The 20,694-nt window shown below is 43.8% G+C and overlaps 1 protein-coding gene across 2 annotated transcripts in view; it reads right to left on the bottom strand.

The window, feature by feature from the left end:
- Positions 1-684: 684 nt before the first annotated feature.
- Positions 685-20,694, bottom strand: part of LOC119161245 (annexin-B12) — a 45,763-nt gene continuing 25,753 nt past the window's right edge. For both annotated transcript variants that reach the window (XM_037413617.2, XM_037413618.2), the window contains exons 7-12: positions 19,810-19,889; positions 10,406-10,462; positions 9,427-9,616; positions 4,097-4,155; positions 3,890-4,012; positions 685-3,360 (exon numbers count right to left, since the gene is read on the bottom strand). In XM_037413617.2, the coding sequence (XP_037269514.2) occupies positions 3,304-3,360; positions 3,890-4,012; positions 4,097-4,155; positions 9,427-9,616; positions 10,406-10,462; positions 19,810-19,889 (566 nt within the window). In that variant the 3' untranslated portion in view covers positions 685-3,303. The remainder of the gene's footprint in view (positions 3,361-3,889; positions 4,013-4,096; positions 4,156-9,426; positions 9,617-10,405; positions 10,463-19,809; positions 19,890-20,694) is intronic.

The raw sequence follows: 20,694 nt of genomic DNA, 5'->3' as shown, positions 1-20,694 counted from the left end.
GTCTATAGCACTCACAAATAACAATGTACTGCACCATTTTTACAGCAAGAACGTAGGACCAAGTAGACACAGTCAAAATCTATGACGTCACAGTATCTTGTGCGGGAATCTAAAGGTGGCGTCTCCACAAGCATTTTCATAGTTACTGTGTATAAACTTTTTTTTTTTCGCTTACCAAGCGTCGTCTAGCAGTAGGAGTGTGTTTTTTTCGGGGGGGACCATGAAATTCTTCTTATACTCGAAAAACTGCTTCTACCTTTATGTTCTTTAGGCAAGCATTTTTTGGTGCACTATTTTCCTGATACTTCGAAAGCTGCAAGCATTCCAGATACGAACCAAGTATTGATTTCATAGACACCCTATTTGGGTATATATAAAGCACCACTCTTGTGCTGGGCAGTCAAAGCCACCCGATAGCAGCAAAGCTAGTTTCGTTGTCAGAGACTACTGCCAGATTGGAAATGGTTTCTCCAAAGGCTATGCACAGTCCTCTCTTACTGTGTTCGCTGCATCTGCACTGTTATGTAGTTTCCAAGCCTCGCGCAGCAAAGCAATTAATGCAAAGCGATAAGCCTTTTCATTGCAGTCAAGCTGTTGCAGCTCTGCAGGAAACTATTCAGCTACTGAACGTAGAATAGACTCTTGTAAAAAACATTTTTTAGCGAGCAAGTAGGCTTTCACGAGTTGTAAGCATGCAACAGTTTATTCAAGAGGTTAGTGTACTTGTAACTTTGTAAACCCAACAACCTCTTATCAGCGCATTGAATTAGCAATGCCCCAAACAAATAGATACTTTTAAGGGCAGCACAATCATTCACTTTTGAACCTCCCTATATCTTGATCTTGCCGTACCTGTCCCAAACAGGCAAACTGAAAGAAAAAGAAAACATCAACCAAGCACTGCAAGACTGACATGCCGAACCAGTCGAATAAGTTTCACAGAATACCCAAGTCCAGAATATAGCTTTGTAACAGAACAATTGAACAAAACTTAGCGGTCTGGAGTATAGCGTCAAAAACGGAACAAGTGAATAAAACTTGGCATAGCGTCAAAAGCCCTGCACCTCTACTGTGGCCCACTAATGTTTGCCAGTATTACAAATAATTGTTCTGGCTGTAAAGGTAGCACAGACATTTGCACATCTAGCAATGATATTTGAAAATAGCCGAAGCTTGCAAGGCACTATGCAATGCTGGAAGGCTAGGAGTTAGCAATGCAAGAAGCCAAGTGCTTGCAAATGGATTAAGTTTGCAAAAGCAGCACCACACAAGTGGAGTCTCATAGTAGTATGTAACAGGTAAAAAGCTCGTATTAAGTTCATCATAAAAATAGTGACCAAACAAGGAAGATACTGTTATGGCTAAACTAAAATTTACAATAAAGTAGAAATGGTGTGGTTTAGGGATCCTATAAAAAAAAGAACAGTTGACAAAATAGCGGTTGCTCAACAACCATCCAAGACAACATGCAGAAGCGCTGTTGACCACGCATGTTTGTCCTCTTTCCTACAAAAAGTTGGCGCATTGCTTGGGTTAGTGCAACGTACAAATACGAGTGACCTTACAATAGAACTGCTATTCGAACGCTTGCGCGCATCATTATCGCGAGTTCGAATATCACCTGCTATGCCAAGATCACACGCCAAAGCCTGCTTGCAAGCCGCCAGTCAATCTGGTGCCTGTAGGGAACACGTGCAACTGTGAGTAAAAGCCATGTGCTAAAGCATGAAGTAAGTGTTAAGTAGGGCTGTTCAGGCTGCATGAGCTGTGTTCTTGTTGTGCAGATGTGCTGTGCAGGATTGCCACGTGTTTTTCAAGGCACCAGACAGCTGGTAGCATATGGAATAACACAAAAAAGACAAACACCCAAACAGGTTCCCTAAAGGTGTGAAGAAAGGAGAACAGCAATAAAGCAGGTTAAAGACTTGAATGCAAGAAAAATAAATATATTACAGTTACTGACAGCATGCACAATAAAAAAAGGGGGATTAAGTATAGTACACCAAAACACTATTCACATCTCTGATTTAAGACTTAATGTACTAAAACAATTTTCTCATTACAAGAAACTCGTGCCTTGTCTCAGTATCATGTTTTTCTCATCACATTCAAAACTGTTAGAAGAACCAGCCATCTTTCAAAACTACGTCGCAGGTGTTTTCTTTCTTGAAGACATTTGAAAATTTTTATGAAAGCTTTTTGTAAAAATGGCAGTGTAGGCGAACATCCACTACAGCTTGTTCCTTAACCGCTTAGTTCACAATTTGTAAATGAACTTTCAAGAGTGCATACTGCAGTTTCCAATACACACATATATTTGCACAGCTCCAATAAAAACAAAGATACTCATCAGAAAAAAAAATGTGTAAAGATAGGGTTAAGCTTAGACAATGCTCATGCATCAGAAAACTAGAGCAGTCACAAGCGTTTCACAAAACTTCTTGTGACAAAAGACAATTGTTCACCGGGGTTTCGCATCGTGCACCGGATGCTGAAGCTTGGCCACAGCACATGTCATTTGTGACATGGATAAACTATAAAAGACAAACTATGAATGCTCAACAACAACATAAAAGGTATTCCATTTTTATAACAAAACAACTATTACGTATATGCATAAAAACTGGGGATAAAACAACAACAAGACTTAAAAGCTTTGCATCATCTGGGTTAACATAATCCAGACACGATGTTTCTAATTCATGCACCTAAAGCTAGGCACGCCTTCTTGATCTTGGGCCATGGTCCCATATGGCAGTACGCTAGCATTGACTTTACTTACTACGAAACGATTTTACACCAAGTTTGGCTTTGAACAGTCTCACAGGACCTTTCTTTTTTTTCTGCACTCTCATTTTACAAAATATATTTAGATATGCTTTAATAGAATGAACTTGGAGCTTGAAACTACAGGAGCCCATAGAGCCTTAAGCGCGGTTGTGTCAACTTTCGACATCCCAGACTAAGTAAGCATCATTTACGCCTAGAAAGTAACTAATGTCCCGATTTTCTTTCATTCAAAGCTTGTAAAACATGGACGTTTAGATTTTGCTGTATTATACAAGAGTGAATCATAATACAGAGAAAAAACAATTTTTTTACAGCAATAAAAATTTTGCATAAGCAGCAGCACAGTTTTACAACATTAAGAGAGAATGTAGGCTAGAGTTCCAACACCAATTAAGAATGCAGGCAGAGTGGAAAGACTGTAGACAGTCGAAAATAAAAGGAAGTTGCCACATGGCGTTGTCGAGATGTCACACGCGCAATCTCTCGAGGGGAGCGGCACGGCCCCTTGGTGTCTTAGTTCCCAGAGACAAGCGCCATCAGGACCTTTCGATAATCGCCAGAAGTGTCACCCTGCAGAATGAAAGAATGCAGACAAGTGAGAACACGTACCTGACCGTACCCCAAACCCTACCAGGTAGCTTTCTTCCTTATGCTAAAGATAGTTAGCATGCAGTTAAAGCTGGGCAAAGGGTGCGACAGGTATTTCATTGTCATCAGAAAAAGAAAACAATGGCTGGAATTGCCAAAAATCATAAAGAGAATGAGTCCTAACCTGGGCTGTTTCATGTGGCACGAAATCATATCCCTTAAAATGCACACTCTCTTAAATCCTTTACCAGATGTTTGATTATATCTTGAAAATAGAGCACCTTTCAATAATTTGTTCAATTGTTTCAAGACAAGTAGCATAGAATAGGCAAAAAAAAAGAGCATTTTTGTATAGTTTTCAACTAAAAAAAGCTGTAGAGAAAGGGTTAAGGGCTTTTTGTACTTATGACAACGGCAGTACTAGAAGCAGTGCATGCAAGGGTAAAAGCGCCTAGTGCTACCATGTCTCTTCTAGTGAAGATTCAGTTTGAATTAAGCTTCAGCAACTTACCTTGATAGCATCTTCAAGGCTCTTGCCATAAGCTCTCTGGTACTCCTGCTTGACGATAGCCAAGTCAGTCTCACAGCGGCTTACAACAATGCGAATCAAGGTCTTGTCATCAGTTCCAGCTCCCTGCACAAGTTGATGAGCACAGCAAATAATGAAGAAGCCATAATGCCAACTGAAGCGGAAAGTGCAAATGAAAAGTACACAAACCTTCATGGCATCATGGAGCTTTTCAGCAAAGTACAGCTCTGTGTTGTAGACAGATTTCACTGAAAAAGAACAAAAAAACATTTATCTAGGTAAAAAAAAACATGCTGGAAGAAAAGCACTAAGCACACTTATGACATTCGGAAGATGTTGCTGCGACAAAGCACAGATAGTGGCACCACCTAACGATATATCTTAGAAAACAACATTATGGAAAACTCTCGAGTCCACAGCTTACCAACAACCTTCAGCGCCCCTTTTATCAGTTCGTGAGTAGACATGGGCTATTTCCCCAGAACCACTGGTGAGTTGAGCCTAACCTTAGCACCTGTTGTGTGCAATGATGTCCTCTCTCATAAGACGACGGCTGGTTGCTCAAGCAGAGGTGCAACAGCCAAAATAGAATTTGGAGCAATTTTTTGAGCAGCAAAATGTTACTTTTGGAGCACTAAAATGCAAAGTTGGAGCAGGTTATGGGGAAAAATCGAAAGAGACCAAATTTAGAGAAGTATAAGAAGGCTTATAGTTAAAAAAATATGTAGAAACCATTGACCATCACCTAAATCCTGCAGCACGGCCACTGTTATAATAAACAAAAATATTACTTGCATAACCCCACTGAACAAACAGTGATAGAGTCAACATTACAATGTGCTGCATCTGTGAAATCCTTTGACAGACAGTGAATTCAAATGTGTATCTGCCAAGCTGGTGACATTGAAATTCAAGGGATTCGTAAAACTGAGGGGTAGGGGAGGCAAAAAAAAAACTGCCGCAGAAGGGCAACAGCATTGTCCTGAAGTGCTGCATATGGTTACCAGTATTTTTTTCGGTCATCAGCGATCATACTAGTATTCCCAAATAATTATGCACTGTATACCTGCATGCATAATTGAGTATGTGCAGTGCCCCGTGACTATAGTGCTTACAGCCCCGTTCGAATTATATTACGCTTTAACACAGGGCACAAGTCTACTGCAGTGAAGATGGTGTTCTGCATGGGTTAGAACAAGGCCAAGAAAATTTTGAACATCGCTATGCCCTCCCCCACCCCTCTTTTTTTTTTTCTTTCATGATAGGGATAGGTTTCGGGCCCAACTTCTCAGCTCACTTGCAAGGCAAGTTTTATCACCGGGTATTTATCAGCGGGATGACGCAGCTAACGCAACTTCGACAAAAAAATGTTTTACATGCTGTTGCTATGACGACCAATGTGGTCGTCGGCAATGTCAGCGTTTGCAGCACATTGATTCTGTCCACGCGAAAAAAAAAAAAAGCAGAATGCCCTTCCACCTCCAGTCGCTAACATGCCATAGCTGTGTTTGCCGACTAGAAAGTTCACATTTCCCACGAATTGTTGGCAGCTATAGCAACGCATTTTTGTCTTGAAGTTGCGTCATCCCACCTATAGGTATCCAATGTGGTCAGCTGACCGATGGGCACATGGCATTATTGTTTGATCTGGTCGATCGTGTCTCGCGAGTGCCCTGACCTAATTGGAATATATCTTACACAGTAATTTCGGGTTAGAGTCTGCGCGCTTGGATTGGTTGATGGCAGGCTGGATTGATTGACAGGTGGCCTATGTGGCCTCTACCGTAATTACTTGAATCTAACGCGCACCTTTTTTCCAGTCAAGCGAGTTCATAAATTGCATGCGCGTTACAATCGAGTACGAAAAAAAAAAAAAAAAACTCAACACGGTCATTCTTTTGCCATCGGCATATCCAAAATGGCCGCCCCCTACGTGCGTCGGCATGGCGCGTCAGCCATTTCTGCCTATATGTTTCCCATGTGCGAAACTTCGTACGTGTGCTGAGGAGTTCGTCATCTTGTAGTGCATTAGCGTCGACAGCAAGGAAGGACCGACTCCAAAAACTCGAGTGCACCACGATGCCGCTTTTAAAAGAAAAGTCATCGCGTGTGTAGAAACTGACAGAAATGGGCCGCATCGGGGTCGTTCGGAGTTCCCGAAACATGCGTGCGGGAATGGCGGAAACAACAGCAAAAGATTGTCGACAGCAAATCTTCACGCAAAGGCTTCAGTGGACCACAGCAGAGTCGGTTTCCACAAATTGAAGAGCTGCTCGGCGAGTATGTGCTTGAGCAGCGAGCGGCACAGCGGCCCGTGACGACAGAACTGCTCCAATTGCGGGCTATGCAGTTGGCCTTAGAATAGAAAAAGCGCTAATGCGGAGCCAGTTTAAAGCGAACAGGTGCTGGCTAACAAACTTTATGAAGATAAAAAGCTTTTCCCTCCGAAGGCGAACGGGCATATGCGAAAAGTTTCGAGAGGAGTACAATGAAAAGCTTCACAGTCTTCAGAGGTTCGTCCTAAACTAGCGGCACAACAACGGCTATCTGCTTGGGCAAATCGGGAATGCCGATCAGACGCCTCTTTACTTGGACATGCCTAGCACCGCAACCGTCGAGAAGAAGGGGGTGAAGCAAGTTCGCGTGCTGACATCGGTCCACGGTAAAACTACAGTGACGGCAATGCTCTGTTACACGTCAGATGGGCACAAGCTTCCCCCGTACCTCATATTTAAATGGAAGACGCTCCCGAAAGGAGTCGTTTTTTCGAGTGGTGCGATCATGCGGGCCAACGAGAAAAATGGGTGCGCGTTGCAATCGATGTCTTACTTTTTTTTTTTTGTCGTCGAAACCGAGTGAAGGTTACAATCGAGGGCGCGGTAGAATCGAGTAAATACAGTAATTCTCGCTGCAATTAGTGCAACTGAAAATTTCGAGGCTGGTCAGGCATTGTGGCACGTGGTGCAATTTTAATAATTTTTGGTGGTTCAGCACAGCTCAGCACAACGATAGGAAATTATATCAAATGGGCACAATTGGTGCAGTTGTTGCGCTCCTAATCAAGGCCACAGCCAGCTATACGGTATGACAAACTGCTGCACTGTCCGCTCTTTGCCGCATAGCATAAGCCTCTAAAGATCTGTTGGAAATCGGGTTCACATGATTCAACTATTTGTGCCTAGCGTTTCCTGTGTGTTCTGGCACAAGTAAACATGCATTTCCCCAGAAACCAATCGGGTCAACCTATAAATATTTCCTTCCTCACTTTAGCAGTACTTTTTATTACCTCGGTCTTTCTTATGTAAGTAAAGAATTATTTTAGCCTGAATTTGTGAGTAGATGCACTTTGCTACAAGGACATTAAAAATGCATGGTGTTTCACTAAGACTGAAGCTATGCAAGACTATTTGAAATATTTCATTACAATGAGGGTTTCATCACATTAAAGCTTGATACATTGAACTTCAGCTGTAGCTCTCCTGGCAAGCTAAGAACTAAAGAAACCTTGTCCTACAGATCAAAGTCAGTGCCATTATGATAAGACGACCATACCACACAGAATTGAACAATGGAGCTTTTCACCGCAACTAATCACAGATCTTGCATCATGTCAAAAGAAGAAATTTTAAAGGGTCCCTGAACCACCTTTTCTGGTTACTGAAATGCTTTGGAATGAAACTGCTTTCCAAAAATATTTTACCTTAAGGACCTTTTTAGGTGCCTAGAACAACCAAACATATTCTTGGCACACTGATTACATTTATAACCCGTACTCAACTTCGGCTTAGTGCGTGGACAACTTGTAAGTGTAGCGGAGCAGTAAATTGCGTAATTATTACCTATTGGGTGGGCACAGCCAAGCATCAGCAGATGACAGTTTGCTTCTCTCGGAATAGTGCCATTATTCATCACCAAAATTCTGCCATTATTCATCACCAAAATTCCAAATTTTACCAAACATTACTTAAACACAAAATAGCATCAACTTACTACTTACACAATAACGACACTCCTATTGATGGGGGCTGCTTAGATTCGAAAATCTGATCTGGCTTATCTAGAACATAGCATTTCAACTTTTTTTTACAATCCTTATCAATTTTGATAGAACTTGGCAATTTTAGGAATATATGTAGGCTTATTTCAAATATTGAACCACTTTTTTCTAAGATGGGTAGTTCCCAATATATCATAAATCACTATTTATTCATTTATGGCCTAATTAACTAACCATATTCTACACAGCAATGTAAAACTGACAGAATCTATTGAAATGCTCATAGTAGGTAATCAAAATAAAAATATTGCTTCAGGCCATTTCCTGGCAAAGTTGTGGGCTGTTGAACCAGATTTTAAATATACCCTCATTGATAATTGAAACAAAAGCTCTAACTTACACCATTTTCTCAAGAAAATACCATGACAAAATATACCTAACGACACATTACATGTGTTTATCATAGAAACAAACAAGAAATTATAATTATAACCCAGGTAGAACAAAAAATAATGCAATTCCATCACACAAAAGGCCTGAAAAATCTACCCACCATTCACCCTCGATTTAAAGGGCAGGCTGCAAGGGTTTCAGTTTTTTCAATGTAGGATAATGATAGAAGTTGATGGTATTAAGCTATGAAAAGTTGCCAATAAGTGCGCAATGACGGCAGGAATATGCAGACTGTTAGCGAAAACTTGACTTTTTGGCCGATCCTCAGACTAAGTGCTCTGTCCCCCCCTTGAGACGGCTGCTGTCCACTTAGCTTTCTTTCAGCCCTCTACTGTGACAACTGGAACAAAGCCTTTGTATACTTCATTGCATAATACCGCTGCCTTGGGGCATGGCTGACTTTTAGGAAATGTCATTATGTGATGCCTTTTAGATCCTTGTGCCCTTAACTTGGAACATAGAATCCTTGATAAGGATTAGGAAGGTGCACTTGGTGCGATCATTGTCATCCATTCAATGAAAAACATGGAAATGAACAGGAGGAAGCTATGGCTGCCACCCGATCAGCGTGGCCGATGTAGTGGCTTTGAACACTACCCTTCTGGGCCTGCAACAATGGCAACAAGTCCTAAACATTCATTTTACAGGGCATGTGGTGGTGCTCCAAAGACAACTTAATCATCAGGCACATTCACGAAATTCAAAAAAAAATAAATTGGCCATTGACTGATCGACCATATATACGAGCAGAGCTGAAAAAAACCAACCTACATAACTGCAAAAAATTGCGATTCTAGATTCTAAAAGTAGGATATGTAGAGGCATTTCCGTTTTTTTTTTTTAAGTCCGTGGGTACCATTTTAAGTTTGTGGGGACAATTTAAGTCTGTGGGTACCATTGCATTATCCCCAACCAATGAAGTGCATGGAGTTATCTTTAGAGCGTCCTTGAGTGCTCATGTCCATGCGCTTTGCAAATGACTTGGAGTTAGTTGTACTTCCGCTATGGGGCACGTTGCACCATCTTGAAGGTCATTCAAAGCGCACATGCAATAACAAGGAAGACTCACCTATCGTAAGCAGGGCTTGCCTGAAGTTGCCAGACATCTCCTTCTTGATGGCCTCCATGATATCATGGTTGGCAAAACGCACATACTCGCGGAACACCTGGCGTAGTTGGTCGTAGCTCTGGGAGGCCAGGATGGCATTGAAAGTCGACTCATCTGTGCCCCACTTGGCCACACCAGCCTGGTACAGTTTCTGTCCCGTGCGAAATATGTTGAAGGTAAGGGCATATTTCTTGGACAGTGGTTTCACTAATAATGCTAGTACAATTTGAATGACAATGGTACCACTAAGAAAATTTTCAGAATTACAGCATTTTCTAAAAGGGATACTTCATAATGTGTTCGAATTGAAAATTTGAAGGGGCTGTCACTGAGATTTTGTTCAATGATGACACTAACCAAAGGATGATGGTGGTGGCTAGCTAGTGGTGCCACCTGCCAACTTGCAAAAAAACGATCACTAGCCATAACAGTGTGTAGCTTTTTCATACATGACGCTGTACAGAGCTTGGCTGGATCATGCCGCACAGTTCCTGTTATAAAGTCGTGAGGTATTAATTACAAGATTTTTATCTGCAAATCTATTTGACTCCCATCATCAAGAACCTGAAAATGGTCAAAATTATCCCGTCAATTTTTTGTAATTTTGAATTTTGCATTCCGACGTTTTTCCCCTCCTACTTCACACCAATATGCAAGATATCTGCTGTTGTGTACACAGATAAACACTCAACTGAATTCTGGAGCTTTACAAAATAAAACCAGAATGATTACAAGGCAACTCAGGGAACACCTTACCGGTTAAGCTATCACGTCCGATAGTTAAAAACAGAAATCACATTGCAGCGCTACACAACAATAAAGAAGGCTGTGAAAGTGGCTCTTTTATTACATCTTTATTGCCCATAGTATCTAGCTCCAATCACGGAAACGTTTCCAAAGGCATAAACAGAAATAATTTACAAGTGCAATGAATATTCACCTGTGCATCTTCTGCAGCTCTGTTGGCATCTACGGGCACTCCCTCTTGACGTGAACACTGAAAGACAAAGGAAACTTTCAGAGAACAGCTCAAGCAGGGGTACAACAGCCGAAAAAAGATTTGAAGAATCAAAATGTTGCTTTTAAAGCCCAAAACCCCAAATATTAATCAGAATAACAAAGAAGGCTTACTTACACAAAAACAAAAAGATATGTACAAACCATTCGACATCAGTCGACTCGTGCACAGAGCCCGTGAGCACTCTTATTTCAAGAAAGTCAAGTGTGCTGAAGCACCTCGCAGTGCAAAAAATCAAGAGCACATCAGCAGTTTAGCATTTGCACTGCTTGTCAAATTTTACATGCACTGCAAATGCTAATGAGAACCTTTCAAGCTTGCAGACCTCGAAATTCGGCAGATTTGCTAAGCAGAAGCGGAGGGGGGGGGGGGGGGGTGAAAAAATAAGACTGGCGCACATTTTTATTTATTCTTTCTCGGGGCCGCAGGAACGTCTTACACAGCATTGAGTAACTGCCAGCTAGTTATTTTTTTAGACATCAGCAATCATTCCAGTGTTCACACGAGTAACTAAGGAACAAAATGGGGTGCGTCCCATGACAGCTAGTGCCATTAACACCTTCTAAATCAAAATATGCTTTTCTGCAAAACACGAATGTAATGTGGCAAAAGAGGCTTAAAGGGCCCCTAAACCACCCAGACATCGAAATTCAGTTGTGTTGGGAGTTTCGCACGAGTGTACCACGAACACTGAGCCGTGAAAATTTTTTGAAATGGTGCCATAATAGCGGAGTTAGACGAGTTTGATTATTGAAATGTGGTGATCACTCGTTTTACTCTTTCCTTCACTACCTTCCATTGGTATCCTCTCCTAAAGCCACTTTGCCCTCTCACCGAGCATCCCTCCCCCATCTCGCGCGGCATATGTCATCGCCGACACGCTGCTCGAAACACCGTCTGCTTGCAGTTGCCTTGACTCCGTCCCTCTGTAAACTACCATAAACACCCGAATGTAGGCTGGACCAAAAACTAGGTGGACCCCCCGTACTTTGACTCTCTGAAGAATTTTTTAAAATCGCCAAGTATCGCGGCGCACCCTTACCTTGGTAAATATGCGACAACCAGCTGCACTGTGGTGACATTTCTTCTATTTGGACACTAATATTATGTAGTTAAAACACCAGAAGGCCACAAAATGCTGTCACTCGAACTCCTCCGAACTTGAGTTCGACGACGTATGTTTGTCACTAGTAACATCCCAGAGGGTATCATCCCCCGTTCCATCTAATGCGTTACTGATGCAGCATTTGCGAAAAAACAGAAGTACGCCGGCTCAGCACAAGGCTCTTCCGCTTCATAAATCAGTGCACCCCACGATGGCGATTCCTTGAATTGCACCCTCGTGAGCCCAGAGCCGCATGCTATCTCAAAAGCTTTCACGTGGACGCACTCCGTTGTTACAAGTAACGACCTTGCACGCAGCTCCCGGACGAATTCAGCGAGTAGAATTTAGAGTTCGGGGTGCACTGCAGTCCTTCCACGAAACGATGCTTTTGTTTTTGTTGCTGCAGGATGTGCCGCGCTGCTTTTTGCTCCTCCAGTATCGGACCCTATTCTCCGATGTACCAAATTCCCGTTGTGTCACCAAGTTGCCGTGCGCTTCGGCATACACATTTTTATTCTTAAAGCTTATCGTAAAGTGCTGTCGACTTTCACTCATTTCTGAAGGAAATAAAAAAAAGAAAACAGCAGACTGACAGCAGATAACAGAGGCGAAATTCCGTTGCTAGTACAATGTTTCACATAAAAAACAGCGCCAATAATGAGGGACAAGAAAAGGAGACAAACAGCGGCACTGACTTACAACAAGATTTATTTGCTGGAATCGCACAATATATACTTGAGCAGTATCAGACAAAAAAAGGAAAATACAAATCAAAGAAAACAGCATTCACCTAACACCCGAGTAATCATCGTGATAACGCGCCATGAACAAAACGTGTGCCAACGTTCTGAAGAAAATCTAATTCTTGTTGTGATAGAGCAATCGAAGGCCTGCTGACACACGCACTGCCCATTCTTTCTTGCAGCCTCAGAAATTTTGCATATCAACTGATCCCGATGACGCCTAATGACAGTACAATGCTGAAAGTCGGGGACACAACCGCAGTCTCTGCAATGAATGCCGAGGTGGCCCGATACTGTAGAAGAGACGTTGTGAGCGTGCTCTTTCAGCCACTCATTCAAGCACCTGCCTGTTTGGCCGATGTACCCCTTGCCGCAGAACAGGGGTAGAGAGTACACCACCCCTTTGACGCATGGAACGTTCTTCTTGCGATGCTTGATTTTGCAGCCTCGCTCTCCCCTGGAACCAGGATTCACGGCCTTGCACAACCTAGCCAGCTTTTCTGGGGCAGAAAAAAGCAGGTGTACGTCGCACCTGCTGGCCACTTTTTTGAGGTTGTGGGTGACGCCGTGGATATAGGGAATAACGACAAAGCTTCGTTTCTCCCGTTCCTTATCCTTTGTACGGGTTTGAGCATTAATCTAAAGGGCAAGGCTAGGTAAGGCCTACAGTACAATGTATTGTAGGCCTTGCCTAGCCTTGCCCAACAACGCCGCTGCTGGTGTTCACGATGGCAATGGAGGCTTTCGACTTCGGTTGCCCATCGTTGCAAGACTCCCACATTTTTTTCTGCCAATGACCAGTATATAAGACGAGGGCCGACTTTTCATTTCACTTTTTTTTTTAAATCCTACCGATATTCTGGCTTTCACGGTACGTGCTTGTTGGTGAACCACTGCTGTCGTGCCGGCCTATGCTCATACTAACCGTGTCGGCATGGACTGTGTTTCACGCAACCTTAAAGGATCACCAACATGATGGATCCCTACGAAGACACGCTGTCCCAGGGCACCTCTGCACATGATGAGAAGCCGCCACAGCCGCCTTCCCCAGATCGTGGCAACGATATAGGTTGGTATGTACGTTTTATGTTGGCCCACTCGTTGCCACCCGTCCAGTGCCAATGGCATTCACAATGCAGGTGCAGCCCGACCAACAACACAGCACGCAGGCAACAGGACGAACAACAAGCAGCGAAGATTGCTGCTTGCAGACTAACCGAAAGCTGCAAGCTCCTGCTTCACTGATCACAGCATATATGTGCTGCGACACAGATTCAACTTTTTGACGTGATGCAGAGGCCCAAAAGGCCGAGAAAAGAGGAGGGCTTTTTTAATTTGTGGCACGCCGGTGGCTCATAGCGCTGCCATGTGTAGAATCGATCGCGATAACATTCTGCACACGATTCACGTTTACTTAAAATGTTTGAAAAATATTGGAGGTAGTTTTAGGCGCCCTTTACAAGGTATATTTTGCACACGATAGAACAAGGCCAGGAAAGTTGAGAAAGAATGTTCTTTTCTTTTGTGGTGAGGTTAGGGTTCCTTATTGGGAGATTTGTGCCCCTATCTGCCCAATTAGGAGGATTGCTAAAAATTCTGGACTTTTGTGGGAAAATCAAGAGCTGCCAGGCAAGCAAATGGCCAACTTACCACATAACAAAATACAACTGCAGGAGGTTCACATTTTTTGTGCAAAGCTTCTGCTATTGATTTTCAAATGGCAAAGCGTTGCAACCAGCAAAAAAAAAGTTAAGGGGCACACATCACAAAGCACACCTACACCTTTTCTACGCATCTCGATTGGATTAGATATGTACAAACAGTTGGTGGCCAATGCAACCTCGATTTCTCGCTAAAATTAGTGCAAATGAAAAAATCGCGAGGCTGGTCGGGGATTTTGGTGTAGCATGGTCCAATGTCAACAAATTTCACATTTTTGAAACTTTCATGTAGACAATTAGGCATGGGTCAGCAAACTCACTCATAAATCCACTTACTCTGACTCACTCAGACACAGATTGAGCCAATAGTACGGCAAGACTGGGTGAGTAATGTCTGAGCGAGTCAGTTGAAAAAACTTTCACGAGTGTGGGTACGAGTAAGTCTGACTCGGGAAAATCTTAATGAGTGGAAGTACGAGTGAGTCCAGAGCCCAAAATATATGTCACGAGCGAGTATGACTTCCACAAGTTTTGCCGATGTATGTTAATTAAGTGATTCGCACTAAAAGCGTACCGGAGCAGCCAGCATATATAAAAATAAATAATCTCTAGTAAAGCTACAGATGAGAAGCTGACAGCATTCCACAACTGGTGGTATTTATTTACCGATTTTCTAGCCCTGATGCTAAGCATCTGGTCAGTGCAAGCACATACAGAAGCACATTCAAATAAGTGTCTAATAACATTAGAATTGCTAAAACAAAGTGCCCTCAAGGTAACATGTTCCTAGTGTCATTGCTCTCTTTCTTCCTCATACTCTTTCTACAAGTAGCTTTTCGCCCCACTATGCCTCTCTGCCACAAATTTCACTTTGAGAAGTCGCCGTGTCAGCAATGCCTAGTAAGAGGTCTGTTAGAAAAGTATCCGACCTTATTTTTTCCGCAAACACCTGACGGATTCGAAACAAGTGTGCTTGCATCAGCCGACCTTGAGCGTTTGTGCGTATGCGTGAATTTTTTCCCGCCTGACAAGGGCGTCTGTAGCTGGGACGCAGCCTTTGAGTGAGGTAGAGCGCAGAGCTCTCGGTTTTTCATAGCAACGAAAATGACGGAGCAACTGGAGCAGCGCTATTGCATCAAATTTTGCCAAAAACTCAGCAACAGCCAAGTGCAAAACTATTCAGAAGATCAAGACAGCTTTAAGTGACGACGCTATGAGCCACACACAGATTAAGGAGTGGTACAACCGGTTTAAGGGGGGATGCTACACCTTCCAAAAACTCTTTTATTTTTGCGAGTACCTCAGTCAAATTTGGAGAGCCTATGTAGATTTTACTGCTGATTTCAAAAATCTAATTCTTTTTTTGCTGTGACAATTAGTTTTAAAGATATAATGAACTGCGACTTTTTCAATTAAGGCCTAATTAGCTAATTAACTGTAACTTGGATATTGATGTGCAACCTATAGAACCAATTCGGTATGTTCACAGTGTGCAATAAAGTATAAATCATTGTTCTGGGCTATTTCGAAGCAAAGTTGTGGGATGTTGAATATGACATGAAAAATTTCCCCATCTACACTTGAAACAAAAGATCCATTTAGAGAATTTTCTCCAAAAATTATTACAATAAAACTTACTTTACGACACATCCCCTGCATTTATCTTCGAAACAAAAAAGAAATCGTAATGATAACCCAGATAGAACAAGAGATATTGCTCCGGCATTATGGGAAGCACATGAAAATTGTCGTTTTGAGAAATCGAGAAAAAACGTGGGCACACATTTTTATTGCAGAAGATGCAACAAGACAACCTCAAAACGCACCAGAAGCATAGTCTGAATGCATTCTGTGCTCATGCCTCCTCTTCACTAGCTTCCGGAGTTCCAATGAGGCTGTTCTTTTCTTGTTGGAGACAATGCTGCGACGGTGGTCTTTTTCTCTCGCTCTCCTGGCACCAGTACTTGTCGCATTCATGTCCATTTCACCTAAGATTGCCGTTGCAGAATTCAAATTGCCCGTGTTGAAGCGCAGCACTGCTTCTGCAACAGCTGCTTCAACAGCGAACAGGGACGCATGGTGCTCCTTGGGGGCCAAACTCCAGATTACCGAATGTAGGCTCTCGTTGGAGTTCTGCGTTTTGCCGCGTTCGCACCTCTGAAGCAGGGCTCTTTCCGAAAGCCGGGTATAAACCGGTAGTAATGCCTCTGCCACGTCTTTCGGTAGATTGTAGGCATGCCTGGGGTCGGGCTCACCCTTTGCTTTTGCGGCATTGTGCCGACACCATGAAGTTTCACCAGCTGGGCACAGACTGTGGTCCGAGCATTCATCAGTGGAGGTGACGTGGCGGTATGTGGCCATCACAGCCTTTTGCATCTCGCCCACGTCACCTTCATGCGATTTCAGAGCCCGGCCATAATATGTGCTCAGCCTGGTGATCAGCTCACCTGTGAGCCTGCCTTTCCCACCAAGGCCTCTTTTCCCATCGCACTTTTGTTTCTGCACCAGGTTTCTCAATGCGGTGCCCATCCGTTTCTGTACATGATTAATACAGTCTTCCTTCTGCACGTCAATGTAACCATACACCTTGGCGTCTTGTATGGCGCAAAATGTCCTAGAGTCTCCATCAGACAGCATAGTTGTGTAGCGCAGGCCATGGCGTTCAAGCGACCTCTGAAATAGAATTAGAGCCGCCTCCACTTCCATTTGCCCCGCTTTGCTGTTCGTATTTTTTTAGCATTTGTGGTTAGCCTTCCATTCTTGATAGCCCTCACTACTAGGCTTTGGGCCCACCTCTCAGCCTTGGCAAAAGTTGGAAAGAACGACGTAGTCCAACACGTAGCCACTAAATAATTCGATAACTGTGCCCACGCCGATGTGGGAAGAATGGCCTCGCGTCTTCCACGTGCCGTCGTAGCTAACGGCAATATTGCCCCGGTGGCCGAAGCACAAGTCATCATAAATTGTTCTAACCTTTTCCGCACATTCGCTCATAGCGGACTCAGCCGCTCGCGTTGCAGCGGGTGCCAGCGTGTTCTCCAAATGCCGCTGAAACGTCTTGTGGTGCATACCGCGGTGTGAGATGCCCATTGTTGCGAAAATATCGTTCATTTTCGTTTGGCCGTTGCCGGTAGCCACCATCGCCCTCGAAGCGAGAAGATTTACTTCAAACGGATTGCACGTTTTCGTGCCGTTCGCGCGGGGCGAAGTCCATTCATTCGCGATCTCGCCGCACCTTTCACACTGCACTAGCACTTTCACGGCAAGTCCGTAGTCCCGATCCCCTCTGACGATCGTAGCCGGTCCGTGGCAGGCTTTGCAACACAAGGCACCCATTATCGCGTTTAGGATATCTAGATGCATAAGCAGATAAGGAGCAGCGTGGTCCGAGTCCTGTGCGGTTGCCTCGCTACAACTCGCGGTGAAAAAGTCAATTTTCCGTGCAGTTGCTGGCGCCGATGAAAGCCGGTCGAGCGTCGCTTTCTCCCGGGCATGATTTTCTTCAACTTCGGCGTTTGTCACCACCTTGGCGTCGATTCGTAGTCGTCCGGAGTTCGCTTCACCGTCATCGTCGTCGGAGGCAACGCGCTCGGTCGCACCATCGCTGAACGGCCGCGGAGCGTCGACACATCGTTCGTCGGAGTCAACCAAGGGCTCTGATGACTTCGTAGACTTTCTCCCACGACCTTTGCGTTTCCTGCGACCAAATGCGTGCACGGTCCGATACTTTTTTGCGTTTCCAGGCATGGCGATACGATCAGAAGCTTCAGAGTGCTCTGCCGATTTCGAGGCGTCACAGCGGTAACCCTTTCAAAATGGCGTCGGGTCGCGTATGCAGGCGCAAGCCGCGAGCTTCCAGCCAACCGGAAAGCGCCATTTCAGTCACGTGCGCCGTTTAGCCAATGGCAGTGAGCGCGGCTCTTCGTCTTTGAGGCCCCGTTTTTCGAGCCGGGGAAACGCTCAATGTTGCTTACTGAATAAAAAAAACAGCTGAAAACGCGTTCTTTCAAACAAGACCAAAATGGCGCCGATCGAGCGCGTAGTTCCCGCGTATCGTAGAGCCGAAACCTGCGCTATTCGCCCTCAATTTAAAGGGCAGGACGCCCGTTTTCGTTTTTTTAAAGTTGAATAACGATAAAAGTTGATGGTATTCGGCTATGAAATTTTGTAAATAGGTGCGCAATGATGTCGGGAACGCGAAAAGAAGGTCCGCGAAAACTCGATTTTTTGGCTGATTTTCGGTCCCGAAGTGCCGCGTCCCCCCTTAAAGACAGCCACACATCGGTGGAGAGCGAGCCCCGCTCCGGTCGGCCATCAACAAGCCGAAATGACCAGGTCATTGTTGAAGTGAACGCTGTGGTGATTCGGGACCGCCGTGCGACTACCCAGGAAAATAACTATGAGGTGGGCATCAGCACTTTCTTTGCACATTCCATTATGACAGGAGATTTGGCTATGAAGAGAGTTGCGGCGAAATTCATGCCGAAACTGCTCACGGTGGAGCAAATGCAACTTTGTGTTGAAGTTTCGCAGGACATGCTGGATTTCACAAGCAGTGACTCTAACTTTGTGAGCACCGTTATCACTGGTGACGAGTCTCGGGTGTATGGGTACGATCCGGAAACCAAATCCCAGTCGTCACAGTCAAGGCGTTCCGCGTCACCAAGACCAAAGAAGGCCCGCGAAGTGTGCAGCAACACCACAGTGATGCTGAGTGCTTTCTTTGACTCCCGCGATGTGGTACATGATGAGTACGCACCACAGGGTCAATCAATCCCTAAAGAGTACTACAGGGATGTCGTCCATCACCTATGTGATGCTGTACGGTGCAAGAGACCTGAGTTGTGGTCAACAGGAAACTGGCGCATCTATCATGACAATGCTCCTGCACATTCCTCACACTTGGTTCAGACATTTTTGGCGAAAAATCAGACTTGTAGTTCAGCAGGCTTGTTACTCTCCTGATATGGCCCCCTACTACTTCTGGCTGTTTCCCAAACTCAAGAGGGCATTGAAAGGAGAGCGATTTCAGAAAAGTGAGGACATTTTGGTTGCAACGACAGCTGAGCTAAACTCCATTCCAAAAAAGGCCTTCTCAGAGTGCTTCCGACAATGGCAGGACCACTGGGAGAAGTGTGTGGAGTCCCAAGGGAAGTACTTTGAGGAAGATTAGGTTTCCAACGCTCCAATTATGCCATTTTATTTCTTCCACCAAAGGTCAGATTCTTTTCCAACAGACCTCATGTGATGCACGGCCAAAAATGCACATTTGTCTCATTCATTCAAGATATATAGCAATTCCCAGATCAAGAAACGTAATCAAATTAAAAACCTACAAGGAAAACCTAATTTAAGCCCACTTTTACTTTTCAAAACGTCCACAGTCCCACAGTCACTAGAAGATGCCACTGGGATTCCGTTTCGGTAATCAGCCTGGTGTCTATGCTGTGTACAACACTTCAGAAACTTAGCTATGCACAACACACCCTGTTTCACCCAAGCATGATCCCTTCATTCCACGACTACTTCAAAATAAATGTTTTGCCAAGTTGTGCCATTTACATTCAAGTTATTTATGCTGACAATGTCTTACCCTTTTGCACTGTTACCGCAACACTGAACTTCCTCTATGAACCACTCCATATTAAAGGAAAAATGGGAATTGTACGCAGCAGATAAAATTTAAGTAAAGAAAAAGCTATGTAACTTTGGTAAAACTGAAGACATGCTATGTACCAAAACACAAATTATTGTGAAAAAAAAAATGTCCAAACAGAAATACGAAAGGATAAAAAAATATGTCGAGAAACAGCTCACCGTCAACATGGACACAAGTATACGCTGGAAGTCACCAGACGTTTCACTGACCACAGCCTTCTCAAGATCTTTGCCATATTCTGCCAAAAGAAAAACAAAGTTGCATGCTTAGTTAGAAAGCCAAACACTTCAAGCAGTACACATATTGCCATGTATCACTATCACGTCAGTTAAGTAATAAGGAAGCACAAATACAAGTGCATTACTACACACATGCTCAAAAAAGGACAAATAACTAGAAAACCCGGCATATACTAATACAAGCATAATTAATTTACGCTACCTTATTTGTCAAAAAAGCATCTGTGTGCAAAACCTCTTCTGGCATAACGCTGAATACATAGTTGTCAACAGGACAGTTGCCTACATGCACCAGGACTATAACCCAGACCCTCTTCACGGCATACTAGAAGCAAATATGACTAAGTGTCAGTAAGATGAACAAATCGCACAACCGTCTGTATTGTTTAGGCTGTAAGTTCTCTTCATGAAGAATAAATGGTTCAACTCTGCAAGACAGACTCAGGTATGGGCGATTGCCAAGTCCTCTAGGAAACAATTCATCAATACTATTAACATTGAAAACCCATTAGGAGACAGTCACAGCTCACAGCATATAAAAAGGAAGAACATAAAAGGGTAGTAGCGACATCATTGGAGAGATGTACAGCCCAGACCTAATCATCAAGACCGAACTGAGCAGCACGGTCTACCAATGCTTCGCACTAGTAATGCTGCAGGACCGTGTGGCCACTCTGGGGCCGGCAGGGACACAGGATGAGAGGGAAATTGTGCCTTTTGTTACATAATTTGCAGCTGAATAAGTATTGGCCTGGGGAGTAAGGTACAAGTTTATTTTGTGAGGAAAATTTGGGTCGAGGTCTC

This window comes from Rhipicephalus microplus, chromosome X, assembly GCF_043290135.1.
Source record: "Rhipicephalus microplus isolate Deutch F79 chromosome X, USDA_Rmic, whole genome shotgun sequence".
Taxonomy (NCBI): Eukaryota; Metazoa; Arthropoda; class Arachnida; order Ixodida; family Ixodidae; genus Rhipicephalus; species Rhipicephalus microplus.
The sequence above is the reverse complement of the archived record's forward strand: the minus strand, read 5'-3'. Positions and strand labels throughout refer to the sequence as shown.